This window comes from Dendrobates tinctorius, unplaced genomic scaffold (assembly GCF_039654945.1).
Source record: "Dendrobates tinctorius isolate UK_male_01 unplaced genomic scaffold, ASM3965494v1 ptg000214l, whole genome shotgun sequence".
Classification (NCBI taxonomy): Eukaryota; Metazoa; Chordata; class Amphibia; order Anura; family Dendrobatidae; genus Dendrobates; species Dendrobates tinctorius.
In genome coordinates this window covers 3,431,216-3,454,513 of record NW_027361881.1, presented here as the reverse complement: position 1 = coordinate 3,454,513, position 23,298 = coordinate 3,431,216, and the positions used below count along the sequence as shown (strand labels likewise).

At 49.2% G+C, this 23,298-nt stretch overlaps 1 protein-coding gene across 3 annotated transcripts in view; it reads right to left on the bottom strand.

Moving 5' to 3' along the window:
- BANP (BTG3 associated nuclear protein) overlaps nucleotides 1-23,298 on the bottom strand; it is a 520,028-nt gene that overhangs the window by 105,684 nt on the left and 391,046 nt on the right. For 2 of the 3 annotated variants that reach the window (XM_073554922.1, XM_073554921.1), the window contains exons 10-11: nucleotides 13,653-13,715; nucleotides 12,321-12,365 (exon numbers count right to left, since the gene is read on the bottom strand). The exons of the other annotated variant lie outside the window; for it this stretch is intronic. In XM_073554922.1, coding sequence (XP_073411023.1) covers nucleotides 12,321-12,365; nucleotides 13,653-13,715 — 108 coding nt within the window. The remainder of the gene's footprint in view (nucleotides 1-12,320; nucleotides 12,366-13,652; nucleotides 13,716-23,298) is intronic. 3 annotated transcript variants of the gene reach the window in all.

Genomic DNA, 23,298 nt, shown 5'->3' with positions numbered 1-23,298 from the left:
GGACTCGGGACAAGTCTTATCTCCGCTGCGCAGAACACAAATTGTTTTTCTTCACAATCTTCCTTATATTTATGGAACGTGGGGACCCAAAACTCTGCCTTCAATCATCACCACTTGCTGACATGTTTTCTTCTCTCGTTTTTTGTAAGATATTCTGTAAATGCAGCGGGAGATTCTCTAGATCTGGCTCCACACGAGGCAACCGACAGGATTTTAATTGATCAAAGGAGATTAGTTTTCTAAACAAGAACATTCCATCAAATGTGAAGGGAAAAGTTCAGCCATATGTGAAGATGAGCACGGGGTCCACGCAGCGTCTGGGCACCCACCCGGTCTGTAGGCATCCGTGGTAAAGGATAGCCCAGGTCTGCGAGAGTCAGACTCTGGGAATGATGCTGGACAGGGGCAGAAGTAGCGGCTCGTGTGCCCGCACCGTGAGATCCATGGGGGTCAGGCGACTATCCTGGTGGTTCCTCTATTTCAATGGCCGACTCTTCTCCGGGGTTTTGTCATTGAGGTCATATAGTTTTGTGCTTTACATTATCTTTTACAATGATTCCAAGTTTATCCTGCTGGATTGGGTTAAAGATGCCAGGTGTTTATCAGGGGTACTGTCCTGACCACTGAACCAATCCTGTGAAACGATTCGTACGATTTCTAACTATAACACTAAACTTTAACCGTTTATGTGAAGAAATAGCAAATACGGCATCTCTGTGGATTTTACTTTTTAAACTTTATGCTTTTTATTGGTAATAGCAAATTGATGTCGTTTTATGTTTTATTACTTTTGTACAAAGAATACACATTTGGAAGAAAAATCATTTGTTTTTGTTTTCTTGTGAAAGTAATAAATGTAACATTTTATCAATCAACAGAAGGATATTACGCCTCATTTTTTGAGGGACAAGATGTGGTTTTCTTGGGTCCCGTTGCGGGGTACGGATGACTTTTCATCACACTTTTTGAGAGGGGAAATTAACACAAAATCAGAGTCTGAATGTTCATTTTCTTAAACACCATTTTAATTTTTTCTCAGGTTATTATGATAATGATAAAAGAAACTAAATATATGTAAGTTTAAGTATTGATAATTTAAATATATATATCCCACCATTTTCAAAGACCTATAATATTTTTTATTCTTCCATAAGCTGGAGTTTTTATTGGTGCCATTTTGGAATACATAATACTTTTTGATCAGGTTTTATTTCATTTTATGTGAGGCTAGATGACGGAACGTGGCAGCTCTGATGTAAGGTTTCTTTTCCGGCGGCATGCAGGATAGTGATCACGTTTTATTGTACTAGTCCTTATAGATGTGCCGAGGCCAGAAATGTGCCATTGTTATGGGCTATGTGAAGGAAAACTGTAAGCAACACTGGCAGCATAGACACAATCACATTAGACAGTAGGTGACAGTCTGCAGGACAGGTAACGGTCACTGCCCCAATGTACTGACCCCGTCTCCAGGTACATCGCTATGGGATATTTCAATACCATCTTTAATAATCACTTTTGTGGTTTTAAGCTGCAGGAATTTTGGCCTTGGGGACCCACAAAAATGTAATATTGACCCTTTTTACTTGCATATAATTAGTCATCCTCTTCTCACCCCACTAGGCGTCACTGGCTCACACTGCGCCCAGCGAAACCCGGCAGCTCGTCAGCACCAGGCGACTGTGAGTAGCAGGAACTTTACGGTTATTCACAGTCACTGGATTCAGGGTATTCTGGACTACGACAGAGCTGCAATGGGACATTTGTGTAATAAATTAGTGAACAAGGGACAATCTCATGTTTATTGCTTTCTATTTATATTTTTCAGGTATCCATTTCTGGACTACGTCGGATTCCCGGGGCTATGCAAACCCACAGCTGTCTGCTTTACCTGGGCTGGTTATCAGTAGAGATGTGAGGACACCAGGATGTTCGGGTCTGGTGAGTTCGGCCAAACAGTTACAAAAAGCTTGGCTTCAGGTATCAGAACAGTACCCGAACCCCATTCACTTGAATGTGGGGCCCGAACATCCTGTATTTGCCATACTGTCATATGCATGAGAGCACAGCAAACACCACTGGTCAATCATCACCGCTGGTCAGAAAGCCGCGGTTCCCACGCTGTCAAAACACAGTGTGAGCGCTCAGCTGTGATCAGAGGTATAAAGTTTACCTCCAATCACTAGTGTCAACTGATGGGACTACTGCTCTCATCAGCTGCCGCTAATAACAGCGAGAGCAGCAATGGCATGAGTTTCCCTGTATTTTTGATAACCAGCCAGGCAAAACTCACAGCTAGGGGCTGCAACCTGGTTTTCAAGAATAGAGGGGTCCCCACTGCAAATTTTTTTTTTTTATTAAGTCCCTCCATTTTTGACAACCAACCTTGCTAAAGCAGACAAGCTAGGGGCTGGTATTCTCAAGCTGGTAAGGGTCAAGAGCTGGACAAATCACCAGAATTGACACATCTAATAGATGCGCCTTTTCTGGGTAGCTGTGGGCTGCTGTTTTTAGGCTGGTGGGGCAATATCCATTGCCCAATACCAGCCACTAGCTGTCTGCTTTAGCAAGGCTGGTTGTCAAAAAAAGGAGGGGGCACTCCATTGTTTTAAATTATTTATTCAAATAATTAAAAAATACGGCGTGGGGACCCCTCTATTCTTGATAACCAGCCTTGCTGAAGCTGAGAGTTGCAGCCCTCAGCTGTGAGTTTTGCCTGGCTGGTTATCAAAAATACAGGGGAACCCACAACATTTTTTTTTTTGTTTGTTTTTTTACATTATTTATTTACAGCGCCGATGCCGGCTGATGAATACACCCATCCGCCGCCCCTGCTCTTGCTGTTATTAGCGGTAGCAGGCCTCGGCTGATGGGAGCAGTTGTCCCATCAGTCGACACCAATAACTGGAGGTAAACTTTATACCTCCGATCATAGCTACGAGCTCTAGTTGTCATTTGCCAGCGTGGGAACCGCGGCTGTCTGACTGGCGGGGATGATTTTACTGCTGATAAGAAGTGGTGTTTGCGCAACAAACACCCAATGTTCGGGGGGCCGAACATGAAAAGTAACAAAGACTTCCTGGTGAAGTCAGTGTTCGGTGTCCGTGCCCGAACATTAAGTGTTGTGTATGGACGACAAAGTTTACCGTTCAGATTCGCCCAGCTCTACTTATCTACGAGGTCTCTTATCCAATCAGAGGCAAATAAATAAAATAAATGATAAAATAAATAAATGATCCTTCCCAAATAAATAATGATCCCCAAATAAATGATTCTTCTCCCTTTAGACCTCATAGCATTTCTAGTGAGCCTTAAACCATGTAAATACTTCTCTCATTAGGACATATTATAAATGTAAGGTGTCTATCCCGGTCACAGACGCACCTTACATCTGGTCACATCCATTGTTCACCATAGATTCTGTGTATCAGCCGATCACAGGGTAAATGCATCACTGCTGACAGAAACAGATGGACGCCCAGATAATGACACCATCACAGAAACACATTGTCCCTGCTGTGCTGAAAGGGAAATGTACTAGATGAAAGCGCGAGAAGTCTTTCTCCAGGGCCTCCATGCATTCTCCAAAACACGGCTATATCCTGATCGTGGGCACACTGACTTATGGGGAAGAGAATGGAAGAGCAGCTGACTAAATTCATCCATCAAGAATCAGTCTCTGGAAGCCTCACAAAGGATTTGGGTGGAAAATTAATTAGTTCAGTCTGGGAGAAAGGCACAATGAGGAAATCTGTGTGTGAGAAAAATGGGGCATATAAGGACTGTACACACGACGAGCCTGCAAACATTACATCTTCAGCTCCAGGTTACTGCACCAGTCCAGGGACGCCGGGCTCACCCCCGGCAGCAAGGCCCGCGCAGATCCCTCCTGCCATTATGATGCTCAAGTCCTTATCCAGTCAGAAATCAGAAACCCATTTATAATGGACTTTTATAAGGAGCAGCCAGTGTAGACATCTAACACCTCAATGACCACAAGGCTTCACCCTCAGGGACGGCCATGGGCACCCAGCTGTTTTATCTCAATCAGTGAAATCTGTAAGGCTCGGGCACATTTTGGCTTTGCTGGGGGTGACTATAGGTGACGGTATATAAACCTACACCGTGATCCGTGGCTATTTCGTCAGAATAGAGAGCTGGATTCGTCTCCTGACGGATTTTGTCTTGGGAACAATCCTTTACTACTTCCTCACGTTAACTCTGAATCATCTCTGAGTCTTGTAAAAAACACAATCACGTTCTAAATGGTCTAAATGATCTATTTCCCTCCTGAAACTGAAGGTACGGGCGCTGCATCTCCAGCTGTACAATGTTTACTGTTTCTATTTTTTTTCTTTCTAACAATCCTGTTTGTTTCCCTATGTTGATTATTCAAAGCAGATGTGCTATATCCGAGGACCTGCCCTTTCTATCTGCTCGCAGCTGGCCCGGAAGTGCAGGGTTTCAAGAATTAAAGGGGAACGAATGGATAAAAATAAACCTTAATGGAGCCCCTATGGCGGAACCTACAAGAAGCGAAATGCTCCCTGGATAGAAGCCTGATGGCCGGACACACATCTTCTCTCATCAGCAGCATATAATCGCTTCCATACATAAATACTTCATCTCCCTCCTCATTATCAGCCCATTCTTCTCCTACCACCTGATGGGTGAAGTGCCTTTACGAATTACATTAGTTAGTACGTTCCCTAAAGTTCAAGAAGAGTTTCTAGCGCACTGTTGTGGCAGGTGGAGCAGTGACACAATGCGCGAGGTGACCGGCATCACAATTCTCTGTTATACGTTTCATGAGTCCCAATCCACTTATAAAAATGTAATCTTCTGTAAGCAGCAAAAACAATGACCCCTGTCACTGAAGTCCACAGGCCCTCCAACTCTAGAGGTACGACTCCAGTCCACCGGCCCTCCAACTCTAGAGGAACGGCTCCAGTCCACTGGCCCTCCAATTCTAGAGGTACGGCTCCAATCCACTGGCCCTCCAACTCTAGAGGTACAACTCCAGTCCACACCGATCAACTCTAGAGATAAGGCTCCAGTCCATCGGCCCTCCAATTCTAGAGGTACGGCTCCAATCCACCAGCCCTCCAGCTCTAGAGGTACGGCTCCAGTCCACCGGCCCTCCAGCTCTACAGGTACGGCTCCAGTCCACCGGCCCTCCAACTCTAGAGGTACAGCTCCAGTCCACCGGCCCTCCAACTCTAGAGGAACGGCTCCAGTCCACCAGCCCTCCAACTCTAGAGGTACGGCTCCAGGACACCGGCCCTCCAACTCTAGAGGTACGGCTCCAGTCCACTAGCCCTCCAGCTCTAGAGGTACGGCTCCAGTCCATTGGCCCTCCAATTCTAGAGGTACGGCTCCAATCCACCGGCCCTCTAACTCTAGAGGTACGGCTCCAGTCCACACTGACCAACTCTAGAGGTACGGCTCCAGTCCACCGGCCTTCCAGCTCTAGAGGTACGGCTCCAGTCCACTGGCCCTCCAGCTCTAGAGGTACGGCTCCAATCCACCAGCCCGCCAACTCTAGAGGTATGGCTCCAGTCCACACTGACCAACTCTAGAGGTACGGCTCCAGTCCACCGGTCCACCAACTCTAGAGGTACGGCTCCAGTCCACCAACTCTAGAGGTACAGCTCCAGTCCACCAGCCCTCCAACTCTAGAGGTACGACTCCAGTCCACACCAACCAACTCGGGTTACGGCTCCAGTCCACTGGCCCTCCAACTCTAGAGGTACAGCTCCAGTCCACCAGCCCCCCCCCCCCCCCCCCAGGTACAACTCCAGTCCACACCAACCAACTCTAGAGGTACGACTCCAGTCCACTGGCCCTCCAACTCTAGAGGTACGACTCCGGACTCCAGTCCACACCGAACAACTCTAGACATACGCCTCCAGTCCACTGGCCCTCCAACTCTAGAGGTACGACTCCAGTCCACACCGATGAACTCTAAAGGTATGGCTCCGGCCCTCCAACTCTAGAAGTAATGGCTTCATACTCAGTGATCCGTACTCGACTCATGGAAAAATGAAACGCTTAAACCCTCAAGACAGTGGGCAGTTTTCATAATGTCACCAGTCTTCACACTAATCTGGTGCATACTGGGCTCTATTAGGGTAAATAATGTCCACCATGGAGTCCTGTAAATAACTCCTTGCAGATCCTGCAGAAATCCTCATGATTTAGGTTCTCACAAGAGATCGGTTTGGTACCACTCTCTCACCATCCACTATACTTAGGTTTCTTTCCTTTCTCACTGCTCCAAACACCTCTTCACCTGATAAAAGGCCCTGAGACTTGTGAACCTTGTACATAGTCATCAGATCCCCGGCTTCACGGCTACTGTACAGAGGTCAATGACTTCTATATTATTAGATGACATTGTACTTTCTGCACCTTTTGGATTTCAGCCTTGTGCCTTTCTTACTCTACCCACTTACATACAGAAACACAGAGAAGGATGCCAATGAGCGCAGCACCGGAGGGTAGGAACGCAGCAGCTGTGAGACACAACTTGGAAGCCCCTCACGTTGCGGATTATCAGTCCCAGCAGGAAGTTCAGGACAATTAGCAGGTGATAGAATATCATAAAGAAAACTCCTTTAATGGAAATGGAGGACCGTCGCTCTAATCCTTAGAGATTACACGACACACAGCAGGAGCAGAGACACGGGCTAGTTCACGGACTAGTTATTAGATACCAGTAATATGCCGGTAACCAGCAGCTCCTGGGAGCAGATATACTGGGAACACCGGAGACTTGGTAATACACCAACCACCAGTCCTTATACGAAGAGAAGATACCTAATATAATAGTAGAGAAGTGTTGTCGATGGTCTAAGGTCACAGAGGGGACTTGTGACCCCACAGAATAATGTCCCGGTATTAATGATGTGACCCTCACAGAAGGAGCTTCGCTGCTATGATGGGAATGCCGGGTTTACTTTATGATGCCTTTTTTGTTGCTAAAGTATTGAGTTGCAAACACTGAAGAAATTAAATAATCCTCTCATCAACAAACCATGATTGGGACGGGCAGGAATGTGTCTGGCGGCTCAGACGGTCACATCTCTGCTGCACGGAAAGAAACCGCGCGGACGGTGAGCTACGCCGCAGCGCCCTCTACTGGTCACAGAAACCAGACGCAGCCAGACAGCGATCACAGGGAGCAAACCAGATTACAGTGGGGATTTCATGGCCTCCTGGAGGGTGAACGTACAAATGGCTGCGTTCTGTCACAAGCCATTTTTACGAAAAATAAAAGGCGAGTCCTCAGTTGTTGATCCATTTTAGTGGCCAACTGTAAGAGGAAAAGAAGCGATAACGAGTGAGAATCTTGAGGATTAACCGTCATTTTTACTTTTTCTATAAATCCTTAGTTCACGTGATAATAAGAGACTAATATCTGAGCAGTGGAATCTCTTCTCTCTCTTCTGGACTCCTCATTCAGTCTCAAAATTCTCCATTCACAAGTAACATCTGTCTTCAGTCTTTAATGTGATTTTCTCATTACTAAGAGACATGACAGATGGTGCTCATAAAGTTCTATGGAAAAACGCAACTGTGGTTTCAAGAGAATTTGCAGCAGGAAGTCTGTGTCTGCTCCTCCCTCCTCCATAGAATGTCACGAGCACCAACTGTCATCTTCTATATTGGTAATACTGAATATACATTTTATCCATGAATTATAGTGAAAGATCAGTTCAGGAAGAGAATGCAGCCGATTTATCTGATAAGATAGATTGTAAACTTGCTTATTTTCATGTATATAATATCTTTACATTCCAAGCACCTCTGACCATGTATTAGTTTCTTCACCTGCCTTTCTTCTCTTTCAGTTCTGGTTATAGTATGGTTTCTACAGTATAGCAACTCCTGGACATTAGGGGAAGCAATTTCCAATCTCATCTGGATTGTCCTTCAGCACAGCATGAAATAGCAGCATCCTTGTGTTCTCCGATCCCCTCTACAACGGGCGGACCCCCATAAGTGCTAATGACGAATGGTCCTGGGATTTCACACTTACAACTTTCCAGAGTGTTTGGAATTGCTGCATCAAACCCATCATCACGACGCACAAATAAAGCGTTATTTCTACAGACGGCATCTCTGTTGTCTTTTTGTTACTTGATTGCTGGAGAAGCTATTGAGTGCTGAATCTGGCTGAGCTGCCAAACTTACAACAGCGGGTCTTGTGGTTTTAGTTTGACATCAAAGCCCCGACACATAAAGGCGGCTCAGAAGGCCCAGCACCGGCTGCTATTTATAAGTCTCACAGACTCTGCTAAAGGGATATTGTCCGACCCCTTCCCGTTATGATCTTTATGGTAATTACAAGCACTGGGAAGGAGTCCAAAAACATCTCAGAAAACTGGCATCACCCGAAATATTTACAGCCAGAAGAAAGCCGAGCCGGCGACTTCACCTGAGAACACCACCGGCTATCAGAGTCACCTCCACGTGTATTATCACACACAGCTAGATGTATTCTCTGGAGTAAGATGTATTCTTCAGAAATGAAACCACTGTGGACAATTAGACCTCAAATAATAGTAGTCCCTTCATTTTCTCAACAATTCCCATTCTGTCCATATGAGAGAGTACAGTCCTCATAGGAGGTCACCGCGCCCCCATAGTACCCTGCACACATCCACAAAGGGGTTTAATAGGTGGAGGCCAATCTGAAATAAGTATTGTTTGAAGCCTCCTGGACTCTCCCATCCGGAGCCTCGTGGTGTCTGCGAATGGTGGTCACAGAATGACATGGCTGCAGACCACACTGCCACTTACCAGGTCAGCCCCAGAGTGTTTTATTGCCTGCGACGGAATCTAATGTCAAGACAGAAATAAAGTCACAAAAAAAGAAGTAGCAGGAGATTGTAACTCCAAGTGATGACTCTGAACGTCACACATCATTCCTGCACCTGGATCTTCCCAGAGAAAGGTCTGTAAGGAGGAGGAACAGTGTCAAGATCAGCGGAGGCTCCGAAACATATATGACCTGGCAAGGGCGGCTCCGATATATGACCTGGCACGGGCACCTCCGATATATGACCTGGCAAGGGCGGCTCCGATATATGACCTGGCACGGGCACCTCCGATATATGACCTGGCAAGGGCAGCGCCGATATATGACCTGGCACGGGCACCTCCGATATATGACCTGGCACGGGTGGCTCCGATATATGACCTGGCATGGGCACCTCCGATATATGACCTGGCACGGGCGCCTCCGATATATGACCTGGCACAGGCGCCTCCGATATGTGACCTGGCACGGGCGCCTCTGATATGTGACCTGGCACGGGCGCCTCCGATATGTGACCTGGCACGGGCGCCTCCGATATATGACCTGGCACGGGCGGCTCCGATATATGACCTGGCACGGGCACCTCCGATATATGACCTGGCACGGGCGCCTCCGATATATGACCTGGCACGGGCGCCTCCGATATGTGACCTGGCACGGGCGCCTCTGATATGTGACCTGGCACGGGCGCCTCCGATATGTGACCTGGCACGGGCGCCTCCGATATATGACCTGGCACGGGCGGCTCCGATATATGACCTGGCACGGCCGCCTCCGATATATGACCTGGCACGGGCGCCTCCGATATGTGACCTGGCACGGGCGCCTCCGATATATGACCTGGCACGGGCACCTCCGATATGTGACCTGGCACGGGCGCCTCCGATATGTGACCTGGCACGGGCGCCTCCGATATGTGACCTGGCACGGGCGCCTCCGATATGTGACCTGGCACGGGCGCCTCCGATATGTGACCTGGCACGGGCGCCTCCGATATGTGACCTGGCACGGGCGCCTCCGATATGTGACCTGGCACAGGGGGCTGCGATATATGACTTGGCATGGGCGCCTCCGATATATTACCTGGCATGCGCGGCTCCGATATTTGACCTGGCATGGGCACCTATGATATATGACCTGGAACGGGCGACTGATATATGACCTGGCACGGGCGACTGATATATGACCTGGCACAGGGGGCTGCGATATATGACCTGGCACAGGGGGCTGCGATATATGACCTGGCACGGGCGCCTCCGATATATGACCTGGCACGGGCGCCTCCGATATGTGACCTGGCACGGGCGCCTCCGATATGTGACCTGGCACAGGGGGCTGCGATATATGACTTGGCATGGGCGCCTCCGATATATTACCTGGCATGCGCGGCTCCAATATTTGACCTGGCATGGGCACCTCTGATATATGACCTGGAACGGGCGACTGATATATGACCTGGCACGGGAGACTGATATATGACCTGGCACAGGGGGCTGCGATATATGACCTGGCATGGGCGCCTCCGATATATGACATGGCACGGGCGTCTCCAATATATGACCTGGCAGGGGCGCCTCCGATATATGACCTGGCACGGGCGCCTCCGATATGCGACCTGGCACAGAGGGCTCCGATATATGACCTGGCACGGGTGCCTCAGATATATGACCTGGCACGGGTGCCTCAGATATATGACCTGGCACGGACGCCTCCGATATATGACCTGGCACGGGTGCCTCAGATATATGACCTGGCACGGACGCCTCTGATATATGACCTGGCACGGGTGCCTCCGATATATGACCTGGCAGGGGCGCCTCCGATATATGACCTGGCACGGGCGCCTCCGATATGCGACCTGGCACAGAGGGCTCCGATATATGACCTGGCACGGGTGCCTCCAATATATGACCTGGCACGGGCGTCTCCAATATATGACCTGGCAGGGGCGCCTCCGATATATGACCTGGCACGGGCGCCTCCGATATGCGACCTGGCACAGTGGGCTCGGCGTGGGCGCCTCCGATATATGACCTGACACGGGCGCCTTCGATATATGACCTGGCACAGAGGGCTCCGATATATGACCTGGCACGGGTGCCTCAGATATATGACCTGGCATGCGTACCTCTGATATATGACCTGGCACGTGCAACTGATATATGACCTGGCACGGGAGGCTGCGATATATGACCTGGCACGGGCGCCTCCAATATATGACCTGGCACAGGAGGCTACGATATATGACCTGGCACGGGCGCCTCCAATATATGACCTGGCACAGGAGGCTCCGATATATGACCTGGCACGGGGGGGGGCTCTGATATATGACCTGGCACATAGACAATCCACCTATGCCAGGGGAATGAATGTAACAAAAAACATCAAGGGAACAGAGAGGCCTCTTTAACCTGAGACTGATAAAGGTGCCGAACACCTACCCTCCTGATATGCTTTAATCCATGTATTTTGTACCCGGTGGAATTGCTTCATCTCTACTAAATATTAGGACCTCCTAGACCCCGATGGCTAATAAATGTCAGAATGAAGAAGTAGAATCTCACACACTGGAGTCTCGGGGTCGGTACCATTATGTTTTATATATATTAAACCTGTCTTCGCTCACCCTTCCCAGGTCCAGTGTGGAGTGTCCATTGCTGCCCTGATGTTTATGATTGACTGCAGTGTTGACACAATGCACACAGCGCTGCAGCCAATACCTGACCCGTGCTTTGTGTCGGAGACGCCGATCTCACAGATTGTCTGCAGCCGATATTAGACTCTGAGGCAGCAGTGGGGAGACTCCGTGCTGGACCTGGGGAGGGCAAGTCAAGAAAAGTTTGTGTTTTAGTTTTTTCCAACAAACTGCAGCCAGATGACGGTTTTCTGAAAACCTCCATAACACATGATATATACTATTGAAGTCAATACAAACCTGGATTACCGTGAACCCTAAAAATGATGGCACCGGTCACTGTATGTAAAGACCCTTTTACAGGAGCCAATGATAAGCAAACCAGTGTAATTAGCGGGCTCGTTCCCGACCATCGGTCTTGTATACACTCATCATATACTGATGCTTGTTTATGGGGAGAGACCTCAGCACCTGAATGCACCTCTGTAGTCTCTCACTTCCCACAAGATCTTCTCCTGAAATACTCTGTGCTGATGCAAGTAATAACACTTGTGTGACTGTCTTAAAAACTAAGATAACTTTTCCTTTTTTTCGTATCATATCAATTTCTGCCCCTTCTCTTAAAATGTTTCATCTTTTCAGATAATGAGGGAATGTAAGCTTGGCGCGGGGTCTCGCCCCGTCCTCCTTCACCGCTAAGATCGGACATTCCTAGGCGGAGGGAGCATCACTCATGCCCACATGATCCGCGAGTGCTCATTATAAAGAGTTTGGTGTCACACATGGAATTTGTGTTCGGTGATTGCGTGTGAGATGAGATCAGCGATGATACAACGGTAAGGAAACGTGTGTGAACAGTACCTGCCCGTCCTGACCAACGTGGACCTGATGGATCTGTAGGTTCCCCTGTAAAACACACGGATGTTAGATGTGGGATTAGTAACAATGACAGTTTACTTTCTGGCAACTAATAACCAGTGACGCTCCTCCCCACGCTGCCATTTATCAGCGCGGTCATGCTGACAGGACTTCATCGCGTCCTCATAGATTGTACATCTTCTATCATCAATAGGAGCAGGAACAATCGGTGCAGGAGCGCAAAAAGGATCTCTAAGAGCCGCTGCGTAATTTATCATCCTCTCAGCGAATCTCAGAAAGCTCCACAACCGCGTATAACTGATGATATTCAGAAAAAGAAAAACAGGCACGGGGTCACCATCTGTGCACGCCGCTGCCAACGAGAGGGTGACGTCTGCAGGTAGCAGCTCATCCATCTGCAGAAAACCATCATTATCAGCCGGCATGAAGCGAGGGCATCAGGGCGACACCTCCCGCGTCATCCGTCACACTAATGCTTCACAGATTGTACTACCTCTTCCTATGGAGGTCTTCTGTGAGGTCCATACAGAGACGTCCGGGACCTGCAAACAGAATCTCCTCTCGGGGGGCAATTCCTACAGAGCCATTAATGGCACACGGACAGGAGAGGAAGAGGACAGCCTGCACTCCCGCCCGCCTCACTATGTGCTTTAGACACATTCTGTACCTTTTTTAGCCAAAGGGGTGTGGTTTAATGCAAGGTGTTGTGGCCCGAGATGAGACACCAGGTGCAAATTTCTGGTGCTAAGTAACTAACAAGTGGTGTAAATTTAGACTACATAGTGGAAAGAAGCCCCTGAGATCACCGCTGCATCCTCTGACGGTCTAGTCTGAGAATTAGACAGCCCTAGTAAGTCTGCCTCTTGAATTTTGCTGTCTTCACTGCCCCTTTAAATGCACAGCTACGGCCTAGACAGCTGTAAAGTGAGTTAGGCAATGGCTGCCAACAGAGCAATATAGAGACACCACCTCGCTCTGTAACACCTTCCCCTCCATTGTCCTCGGGCTGCACGTTCATGAGTAGACACCCAGCAGATCCCTGAAATCCACCCGTGACTCTACGGCTCATTGGAAACTCAGAACTGACAAAACCAGCACACGGCAAGATATGAAACCGGTCTGGAAAAACCGCCTGTAATGTCATCAGTTTCCTGACCAATATCAGAAACACAAATAAGTCCTGATGGTTCCAGCGCTGTTCTCTGCCTGTACTGGAGAGCACAAGCCCAGAGGCGAGAGAGCAATGCTGCGGCCTCACTGACGGCTTCTATGGACGGAGAGAAGAATAAGGAGAAGTAGCACACAGTAAATTACCTCGCTGTCCTGCGTGATCTGGACCTGCTCTCCCTGCGGCACCTGAGCGATGTGCAGATGTCCCTGCAGGAAATCGAGAGACGACGTGAGGGAGCAAAGAAGACCCACAATCACCACATATATATATATATATATATACACACATGTTCCACGGGTACAGAAGGAAGAAGGTCTAATACCACTGCATCTCATTATACTCAGAGCAGCAATCATAATTCAGCTGGTTGTCATTGGATACAGCCTGAAAGCTTGTCATCTGAGATCACCCTTACATCTTAAGATGTATGTACTGTATGTACACAGTGACTGTACCAGCAGAATAGTGAGTGCAGCTCTGGAGTATAATACAGGATGTAACTCAGGATCAGTAATGTAATGTATGTACACAGTGACTGCACCAGCAGAATAGTGAGTGCAGCTCTGGAGTATAATACAGGATGTAACTCAGGATCAGTAATGTATGTACACAGTGACTGCACCAGCAGAATAGTGAGTGCAGCTCTGGAGTATAATACAGGATGTAACTCAGGATCAGTAATGTAATGTATGTACACAGTGACTGCACCAGCAGAATAGTGAGTGCAGCTCTGGAGTATAATACAGGATGTAACTCAGGATCAGTAATGTAATGTATGTACACAGTGACTGCACCAGCAGAATAGTGAGTGCAGCTCTGGAGTATAATACAGGATGTAACTCAGGATCAGTAATGTAATGTATGTACACAGTGACTGCACCAGCAGAATAGTGAGTGCAGCTCTGGGGTATAATACAGGATGTAACTCAAGATCAGTAATGTAATGTATGTACACAGTGACTGCACCTACAAAATAGTGAGTGCAGCTCTGGAGTATAATACAGGATGTAACTCAGGATCAGTAATGTAATGTATGTACACAGTGACTGCACCAGCAGAATAGTGAGTGCAGCTCTGGAGTATAATACAGGATGTAACTCAGGATCAGTAATATAATGTATGTACACAGTGACTGTACCAGCAGAATAGTGAGTGCAGCTCTGGAGTATAATACAGGATGTAACTCAGGATCAGTAATATAATGTATGTACACAGTGACTGTACCAGCAGAATAGTGAGTGCAGCTCTGGAGTATAATACAGGATGTAACTCAGGATCAGTAATATAATGTATGTACACAGTGACTGTACCAGCAGAATAGTGAGTGCAGCTCTGGAGTATAATACAGGATGTAACTCAGGATCAGTAATATAATGTATGTACACAGTGACTGCACCAGCAGAATAGTGAGTGCAGCTCTGGAGTATAATACAGGATGTAACTCAGGATCAGTAATATAATGTATGTACACAGTGACTGTACCAGCAGAATAGTGAGTGCAGCTCTGGAGTATAATACAGGATGTAACTCAGGATCAGTAATGTAATGTATGTACACAGTGACTGCACCAGCAGAATAGTGAGTGCAGCTCTGGAGTATAATACAAGATGTAACTCAGGATCAGTAATGTAATGTATGTACACAGTGACTGCACCAGCAGAATAGTGAGTGCAGCTCTGGAGTATAATACAGGATGTAACTCAGGATCAGTAATGTAATGTATGTACACAGTGACTGCACCTGCAAAATAGTGAGTGCAGCTCTGGAGTATAATACAGGATGTAACTCAGGATCAGTAATGTAATGTATGTACACAGTGACTGCACCAGCAGAATAGTGAGTGCAGCTCTGGGGTGTAATACAGGATGTAACTCAGGATCAGTAGTGTAATGTATGTACACAGTGACTGCACCAGCAGAATAGTGAGTGCAGCTCTGGAAAATAATACAGGATGTAACTCAGGATCAGTAATGTAATGTATGTACACAGTGACTGCACCAGCAGAATAGTGAGTGCAGCTCTGGAAAATAATACAGGATGTAACTCAGGATCAGTAATGTAATGTATGTGTACACAGTGACAGCACCAGCAGAATAGTGAGTGCAGCTCTGGAGTATAATACAGGATGTAACTCAGGATCAGTAATGTAATGTATGTACACAGTGACTGCACCAGCAGGATAGTGACTGCAGCTCTGCTCAGCTGCTGCTTATTGTGGTGATTGTGGGTGCAGTCGACACTGATCCTGCTGTGAGCTCCTGAGCTCCAGAGAATCAACACCTCTCCACCCAGGGACCTGCTCTCTCTCCTACCCAGGGAGGAGTGGGTTTCCTGGGATGAGTGAAGGAGCCAAGTCCCAGGCTTCTGTTTCCCGGTCCAGGCCGGCGGGGAACAGAAGAAACCAGCAACCGGCCTGCACATCAGAGGACTCGGGGGTGAGACGCTCCACCAGGAGTCGCAGCAATGTGGCTCCTACTCCCCCCAGGGATGCAGAGACCCAGAGAAGCCGTAAGGCTTCCAACATGGAGGAGAAGCCTGCTAGCAGCGTGCAAGATGGCGGTCCTTCCGGAGGAAAGCTGAGTGCTCACGGAGGTAAGGACGACCTCACGGAGGAAGGCTGGGGGCTGCAGAAACCAAAGGAGTCTGTGTCCACCTATGCCTCCCGGGTCATGAGCCACCTCCGTGAGTATGAAGAGGCGAGCAAGACCATCAGGAGGCTCCGGGAGGAGCCATGCTGCACAAGCGCCAAAGCTGCAGGTGCCTCCAGACCCAGGAAGACCCAACTCCAAGCGGAGGTAAAGCAACTAAAGCTGGATATTAATGAGCTGGAGATAAGGAAAGCGTTCCTAAGAGAGAAAAGTGGACCATTTAAAGAAAAACTGATGAATGAGGACAGATTCAGAGAAAAGGCTGATAATAGAGAGCAAAGGAGGATGGGGCAGCAGCCTGAGAGCCAAGTGGATGATGATAATGACGATGATGATGATGACCAGCAGAAAACTCCACCTGGCAGCCTGCAAAGTCAGCCGCAGGCCACGTGCAGCGAGCTCCCTGCTGGACAGGCGACATTGGCATCTGGTCGCAGTTCTGCTGGCTCTGGGGAGGACACTGACAACAGCGGCCAGGGAGGGGCTATAATGGCGGAGATCAAGCTCCTCGAGTCCCCAGTGTGCCTTCAGAACTTCCATCTTGGTGATGATTTACCAGAGGAGGCACCTGGGGGCCAGAAAAAAAAGGCAAAGACCACCAAACCAAAGCACCAGGAAGTGGTGAATTATGTATATGCCCCCCTTCCTGTACCCCCTGAGTCAGCTGCAGGGTCAGCTCGCTGCATAAGCCCCGTTGTCCAGCCCAGCCCGGGTTCTGCTGTGAATCTGATGCAAAGGCACGGGGAGAGTACAGAGCACGGTAGTGAGGTGCAGAGCTCCGTCTCTGCTTGTAGTAGCGGGGACGTAGCAGCAGGTGCATCAGCCGAGAGGCTGGACAGCTGGCATACGGTTAGGCCCGGCGGCGGGCATACGGTTAGGCCACGATACTTTGGTGCGCTCCTCAGTGGGAGGGGGGAGCGGCCCAGAGTCGGGGGCAGCTCCGGTAGCCTTTGCGCCCCTGAATGCTGTTGCCGCTTATCACTTAGTTGAGAAGCGGCTGCAGTGTGAGGGGGCTGTCGGGGCTGGGCGTTCCGATCCTCCCAAAATCCTTTACATCAGGATCTTGCTGACCAGCGGCGCCTCACAGCGGCAAAAGATCAGCGGCGCCTAGTGAAGCAAAGAAAATTACCAACTGATGATGCGGAGGGCACCCGTAAGTCCAGGGGTGAGGTCGCCTCCAGTTCTGTGGAGGAGACTGAGCCCCTTGTGCCTGATGATGCGGAGGTTAAAATGCCACCCCCTGTTGTCACTGGTCCAGCAGGAGAGAATGAGGTGGGAGGTGTGGATGAGGAAATTTCTTTGTCTAGTGGTGTGGTTGCTGGTTTGGTGGAGAGAGAGGGTGTTATGGAGGTGGGTAATAGTGATACTGTTAGTGTTGATGTGGTCACTGGTCCGGTTGCTCCCTCGGTGGTGGCAGTACCCATTAGTAGTTATGCCACTGTCACCTCCGGGGGAAATAGGGCGTCATCCTCATCTCCGGGCTATGGGGACAGCATGTTGCAGCGGCGTCTCATGGAGGCTCTAAAGAAGGGGGAGAGATCATTAACGGTAGAGGGTCGAGAGGTTGATCTATCCTTCTGGATAGATAGGCATGGCCTCGGGGCCTTCCGAGAGCAAAATGGGGGAAATACAGTGTGGTCCCTTCCGACAGCTGGGCCAGGTAGTGTGCGTAGGAATGTGGTCCGTCTTCGTTGAAGGGGCAGTGATGCGTGTCCTCCAAAGTCTAAGGTTGTGGAGCTCCTGCTGAAGATGGGCTTCAAGGCTATTGACATCTACGCCTTGATACATCCCTATTCCACACCTGAGTTTGATGTCAGCTTTGTTCGGCCAGAGGGGCTTGAGTTCTTCTGGCCGAATTATGAGTTGGCAAAAAATGAGCCCGGCTGGCGAGACTTTGCCATCCAGGCGGTGTCTCGACAAAATCAAGTCAAGAAAGTGACCGTGATGACTTGTAACGAGTCGCTTTCTTGTTATGACATTATGAGGTGGTGAGAAGTGGTGGAAATGCCAAAGAAAAATCGCGATGAGTATGGTATCTGGTCAGGGGCCTGGACGTTTATGGTAAAACTTCAGCGTTCAGGTGGTACGGTTGCCCACATTCCATCATCTGCCTTCCTGGGTAGAGATCGTATCCAGGTCTTCTACCAGGGGCAACCGAAGCTCTGTCACAAGTGCAGAGACCCCACACACTTCAGTGCAAACTACACTGTGCAGAAATGTGCATTGTGTGGGGATATCGACCATCTTGCTGCATCTTGTGTGGAGATTAGGTGCCACCTGTGTGGTGACTTAGGTCACCCATTCAGTCGTTGTCCTCGCTCCTTCGCTAATGCAGTCGTGACCCCGGTGGGAGAAAGCCATGAGGCTGATTCTGCTGGGGAAGGGATTAGTAGGGGTGAGGGAGCTGAGGGGCCAAGGAGGAAAAGCAATAAAAAGACGCCTGCCCAGCTGAGGCGTCTAGACAAGCGCAGACAGGAGAGGGAGCTGGGCGAGCCCCGGGCTACTGCGGTGACCCCTGTCCTGGATGCCAGTCTTGCTGCTGAGGCCCCAAGTGATGTTGAGTTCGATACGGAGGTAAGGAGGATCCACAGGAAGGAAACTGCCACTGCTTCGGAATCCTCCCATTATGAAAGTATGGATGAAGATAATAGGCAGTGGCTAGAGGACAAGCGTAAGCTCGGCACCAAAAAGAAGAGAAAGAAGGGAGATAAAACATCTTCTCCCACTCTGACCAAGGTACCTAAGGAAGGAAAAACTGACTCCCCTCTGGTTGGTCTTTCTAACCAGTTCCAAGCCCTTGAGAACATCTCTTCCTCTGAGGAGGAGGCTGAGGGTGAGGTTCTGGCTTCGGCAGGGCTTACAGGGGGTGCCAAGTCTCCTTCTTCTGGGAATATAAGGTCCTTGGAGGGAGGGACTGGCCAGGAGTCCGGAGACGATGACGACAAAAAGAAAAATCACGTGGGAATGGACACCTCTGTGTCATTAAAGAGGGGGAAGGATTCCTCCTCTGAGGCAGAGAATAAGTGGAGTGGGAAGAAGAAAGCCATCTAACTCAATCACCAATGATGGCGGTACCCACTCCGTTGATGCTGGCGTCCATTAATGTCGCCAGCATAAAGTCAAATACAGCCAGATTTGCGGTCTTTGATTTTCTCAGCCGTGTTGAAGCTGACATTTTCTTTTTGCAAGAGACCAGACTGCCAAATGTGGCAGATGTGTTCAAAGCCAAAAGGGGGTGGAGACTCGGGCCCTCCTATTGGTCTCTTGCGGCCGAGCCGTATAGCGGAGTGGCGGTCCTTTTTACCGCAGCGGTGGAATGCCGACCGGTTATTGAGTTAGAAATGGGGAGGTGCCTGATCTTAGATGTCCTCATGATGGGACAAGAGCTCCGGCTTATTAACATCTATGGTCCCCAATCTAAGTGGGACCAGAAGTGTCTCTTTATGAGGATCAAGCCCTACCTTTTTACAAGTCGGCAGGTTGTCTTTGGAGGGGACTTCAATACTGTCACGAGGCCCCGAGATAGAGGAGGTTCCAGAGACAAGCTGACTTATGATAGCGTCGCCCTTAATTGTATAGCTAGTGAGGCTAGCCTGGTGGATGTCCACATTCGGCACACCCCATGCCACGAGGGGTTCACCTATCATAGAGGTAACTGTAGGTCCAGGATAGGTTTTATTTAAAGGAGAAAGCTGTCTCTTCAGCAGTGTCTGTTGTTGAGGTGGAGTTCTCCGACCACTGTTTAATTTTGTTTTCTCTGAATGTTACAGAGACCCTCCGGATGGGAAGAGGCTTTTGGAGGCTCAATTCATCTCTCTTGGAAGAAGTGGATATAAGACAGTCCTTTGAGGATTTTCTTCAGAGCCAGGTACCCTTACTGGATCTTTGTAGTAGTAAGTCAGAGTGGTGGGAGATGTTCAAGAAAAGGGTGGCGAGATTCTTCCGCCAGCTCTCGAGCTTCAGGAGTCTGAACAGGTACCTCCTGTATCAGGGTCTGAGGAGGAAACTCGAGCATCTTGTCTCAACTGGAGGTAGCCGCGAGGAGATCTCCAGAGTGAAATCTTTTCTCATGAGGTGTCAGTACGATAGACACGCATCTTTGGTTTTTGAGAGGGATTACGGGAAGTACCGCTCGCCCGACCCTTACAGAAACTGCAAGATGTCAGTGAATAGTAAAGTGGTTACAGGACTGGTCGACACTACGGGGTCCCTGAGGCAATCCAGATCAGGGATCCTGGAGGTTGTCAGATCCTTCTACTCGCACCTCTTGGGGAAGAGGGATCTTCTTTGGGATGATATGTCGGCTTTTCTGGCTGAAGCCGTTCCCGAACCTGGGGTAGACCCCTCTCTTGACGTTTTGACAGAGATGATCAGGGAAGAGGAAGTTAAGTTGGCGATTGAAGGGCTTGCCCAAAAAAAAAAAAATCGCCCGGTCCAGATGGCTTAACATCTGAGTTTTATAAGACCTTTAAGGACGCTTTAGTTCCCCTCTTGACTGAGGTATTCGATGAGTGCCTTTCCTCGGGCACTCTGCCAAAGTCAATGAGGAGGTCTGCCCTGATCATCTTGTAAAAGGGTAAGGACCCATCGTGCATTGAGAATTGGCGTCCCATAACGCTTCTCAATGCAGACAGGAAGGTTCTGGCAAAGGTGCTGTTTAATTGGCTGGTGAAATTTGCACCCCGACTCCTTTCGGAGGCACAGCATTGCTCTGTTCCAGGTCGCAGCACATTTAGTGCTGTGCTCGGTGTCCGGGAGGCGGTGGAGCAGGGTAGGGCTGGTCACTGGAAGGGGTACTTGCTGTCATTGGACCAGGCAAAAGCGTTTGATCGGGTTAATCGTGTTTGTGATTGACCCACTTCTTAGGAGGGTGGAGCGTGGACCGTTGGCCGGGATCGGGATGGACCGGGCAGCACCGGAAGCCACTCTGAGGGTGGTGGCATAGGCCGATGATGTCACTGTTTTTGTTTCCTCTCACGAGGAGGCAGGGTGGCTGATGTCAGAGGTAGATCGCTACTCGGAGGCATCCGGGTCCAAGATCAACCGGGATAAGTGTGAGAGTCTCTGGCTGGGAGGAGGAGATCCTGGTTTTTATCTCCCCGGACCCAAAGTCTCTGCAAAAGTCCTTGGCATCGAATTTGGCCAGGGGGATTACCCCAAACAAAATTGGGACAGCAGGCTAGAGATTGCCACTCAGGAGGTGAACCAATGGAAGGGTTGGTCTTTGACCCTCATGGAAAGAGTAAACCTGATCAAAACTTACCAGCTCCCTTTACTGATTTATCTGGGCAATGTGTGCATCTTGCCAGAGTCTCTCTGGACTCGGGTCTACAGTTTGTTCTTCCAACTGTTATGGGGGAATAGACTGAACCTGGTCAAGAGGGAGGTTACTTACCGTACGAGGGGACTAGGAGGGTTGGGTATGGTCAACGCTGTGGTATTCCTTGTGGATGCCTTCATTAAGATCAATATTGCAAACCTCTCGAAAGAGAGGGCTCCTCCGTGGGTATTCTCCTGTAGGGGATGGTTTCAGCCTTTCTTCCAGGAATGGGAGACAGGAGGGCAAGTGAAGGATCTTCGCACACCGCATGGACATTTTCCGGCTTACGCTACCTTGGTTCTTTAGGTAATTCGACGGTGGGGTCTGGGAATGTGGGAGATCAGGACTCTGCCAAGGAAACTCCTTGACAATAGGGTTCTGTTGACTGTGGTGTAGTAACCACTGTGTCCACTAGGGGGCGCTGTGTGGATGTCTCAAGAGAACGGATGAGTGGCAGAATCCTGAAGGATGGTTATGTATCTCAAGGTGGGTGGCCTTGAGATGGAGACTTAGGTAGACGTATTGATCAGCAATGATATTGCTGAGTTGTTGTTTCAAAGTGTAAGAGAGAAGTCTCCAGGTAACTAGAGAGATGGGCGGGTTCTGGTTACCTACAAACCCACCCAGGGGTGGTTCTGAAAATGCCTGTAGTGAAAGGCTATGTGAGTGTGTGAAGGACCTGTGATGAGGTCATAGTCATGTGACTCGGTGGTTGTGGCTATAGACCATATGACCATATAATATGGCCAGGGTAGGTCACATGGGGTGAATCCTGGGACCCGGTTGGTCCAGAGCGGAAGGTCCCGTGCGCAGGATTGTCTCCTGGCTAACAACCTGTGTGTGGCTGTGTGTAATGGCTGCCAGAGCCTGAAAGTTCCCTGGTGGGATATGGACGTCTGCAGCATGAGTGACGGAACCTTGTGGAGACCCTGACGTGGGTGAGATAAATGAGGCTAAGAGAGCCTGTATGCTGGATATTGAACAACCAGTGTGAACACTGGGTTTAAAGTGGGAAGCTATAATGGACGCTCTGCTGTTTATGTGAAGTTTTGTTGATTGCTTCTATCGGTTTATGCTGCATAATAAACCGCATGGACTGCTATGTTTGACGGAAAACCCGTGCCGGATGTGTTTTGTTCGCTGCCAAGCGAGAATTCCCCAAGTAAATGACAATGCTACCTCACATGACCCATTTCCAGAGGCCTCTGGTGCTCAGGGATTGCCCAAGTCGGGATCTTGGGGTGGGTTTGCATCTTTTGAATTCTATCAGGATCCCCTCGAAGTTTTGGGACTTGGCTTGGCGCTGCTTCCATGGGAAACTGTGTGTGAGGGACAATCTGAAGTGTAGGAGCTCTGAGGACAGGAACTGTCCTCGGGAGCATTGTGGTACCGTGCTGGAAAGCATGGACCATTTCCTGCTTCATTGCCCCTTCAACACAGAGGTGTACAACAGGGTGGGCGCCTCCATTGGCTGGTCTCGGCTGGCCGATCTCTCCTATGCGGAATGGGCCTATGGAGCATTCAGAGACCTTGGTGGCCGGGACCGCTGCACATTATTTCTAGTTAGCGCAGTGGTTAGGTATCACACGTGGAACGCACGGTGCTTAGTATCAACGCAACGGAAAATCCTCCCAGTGGACGATGTGTTTAGGACCATACTCTGTGACCTGGTGAAGGTGCGCTCTCTGGAGTATGAGAGACTGGGCACACGTAGGGCTGCTCTCCTCTGGAGGGGCTTTTCTTTTAGTGTGCCCTAGTCTGGTCATCATCTTTCCTGGTGGTGGGCTGCTGCTGACACTGTAGACTTTTGTTTTATGATCG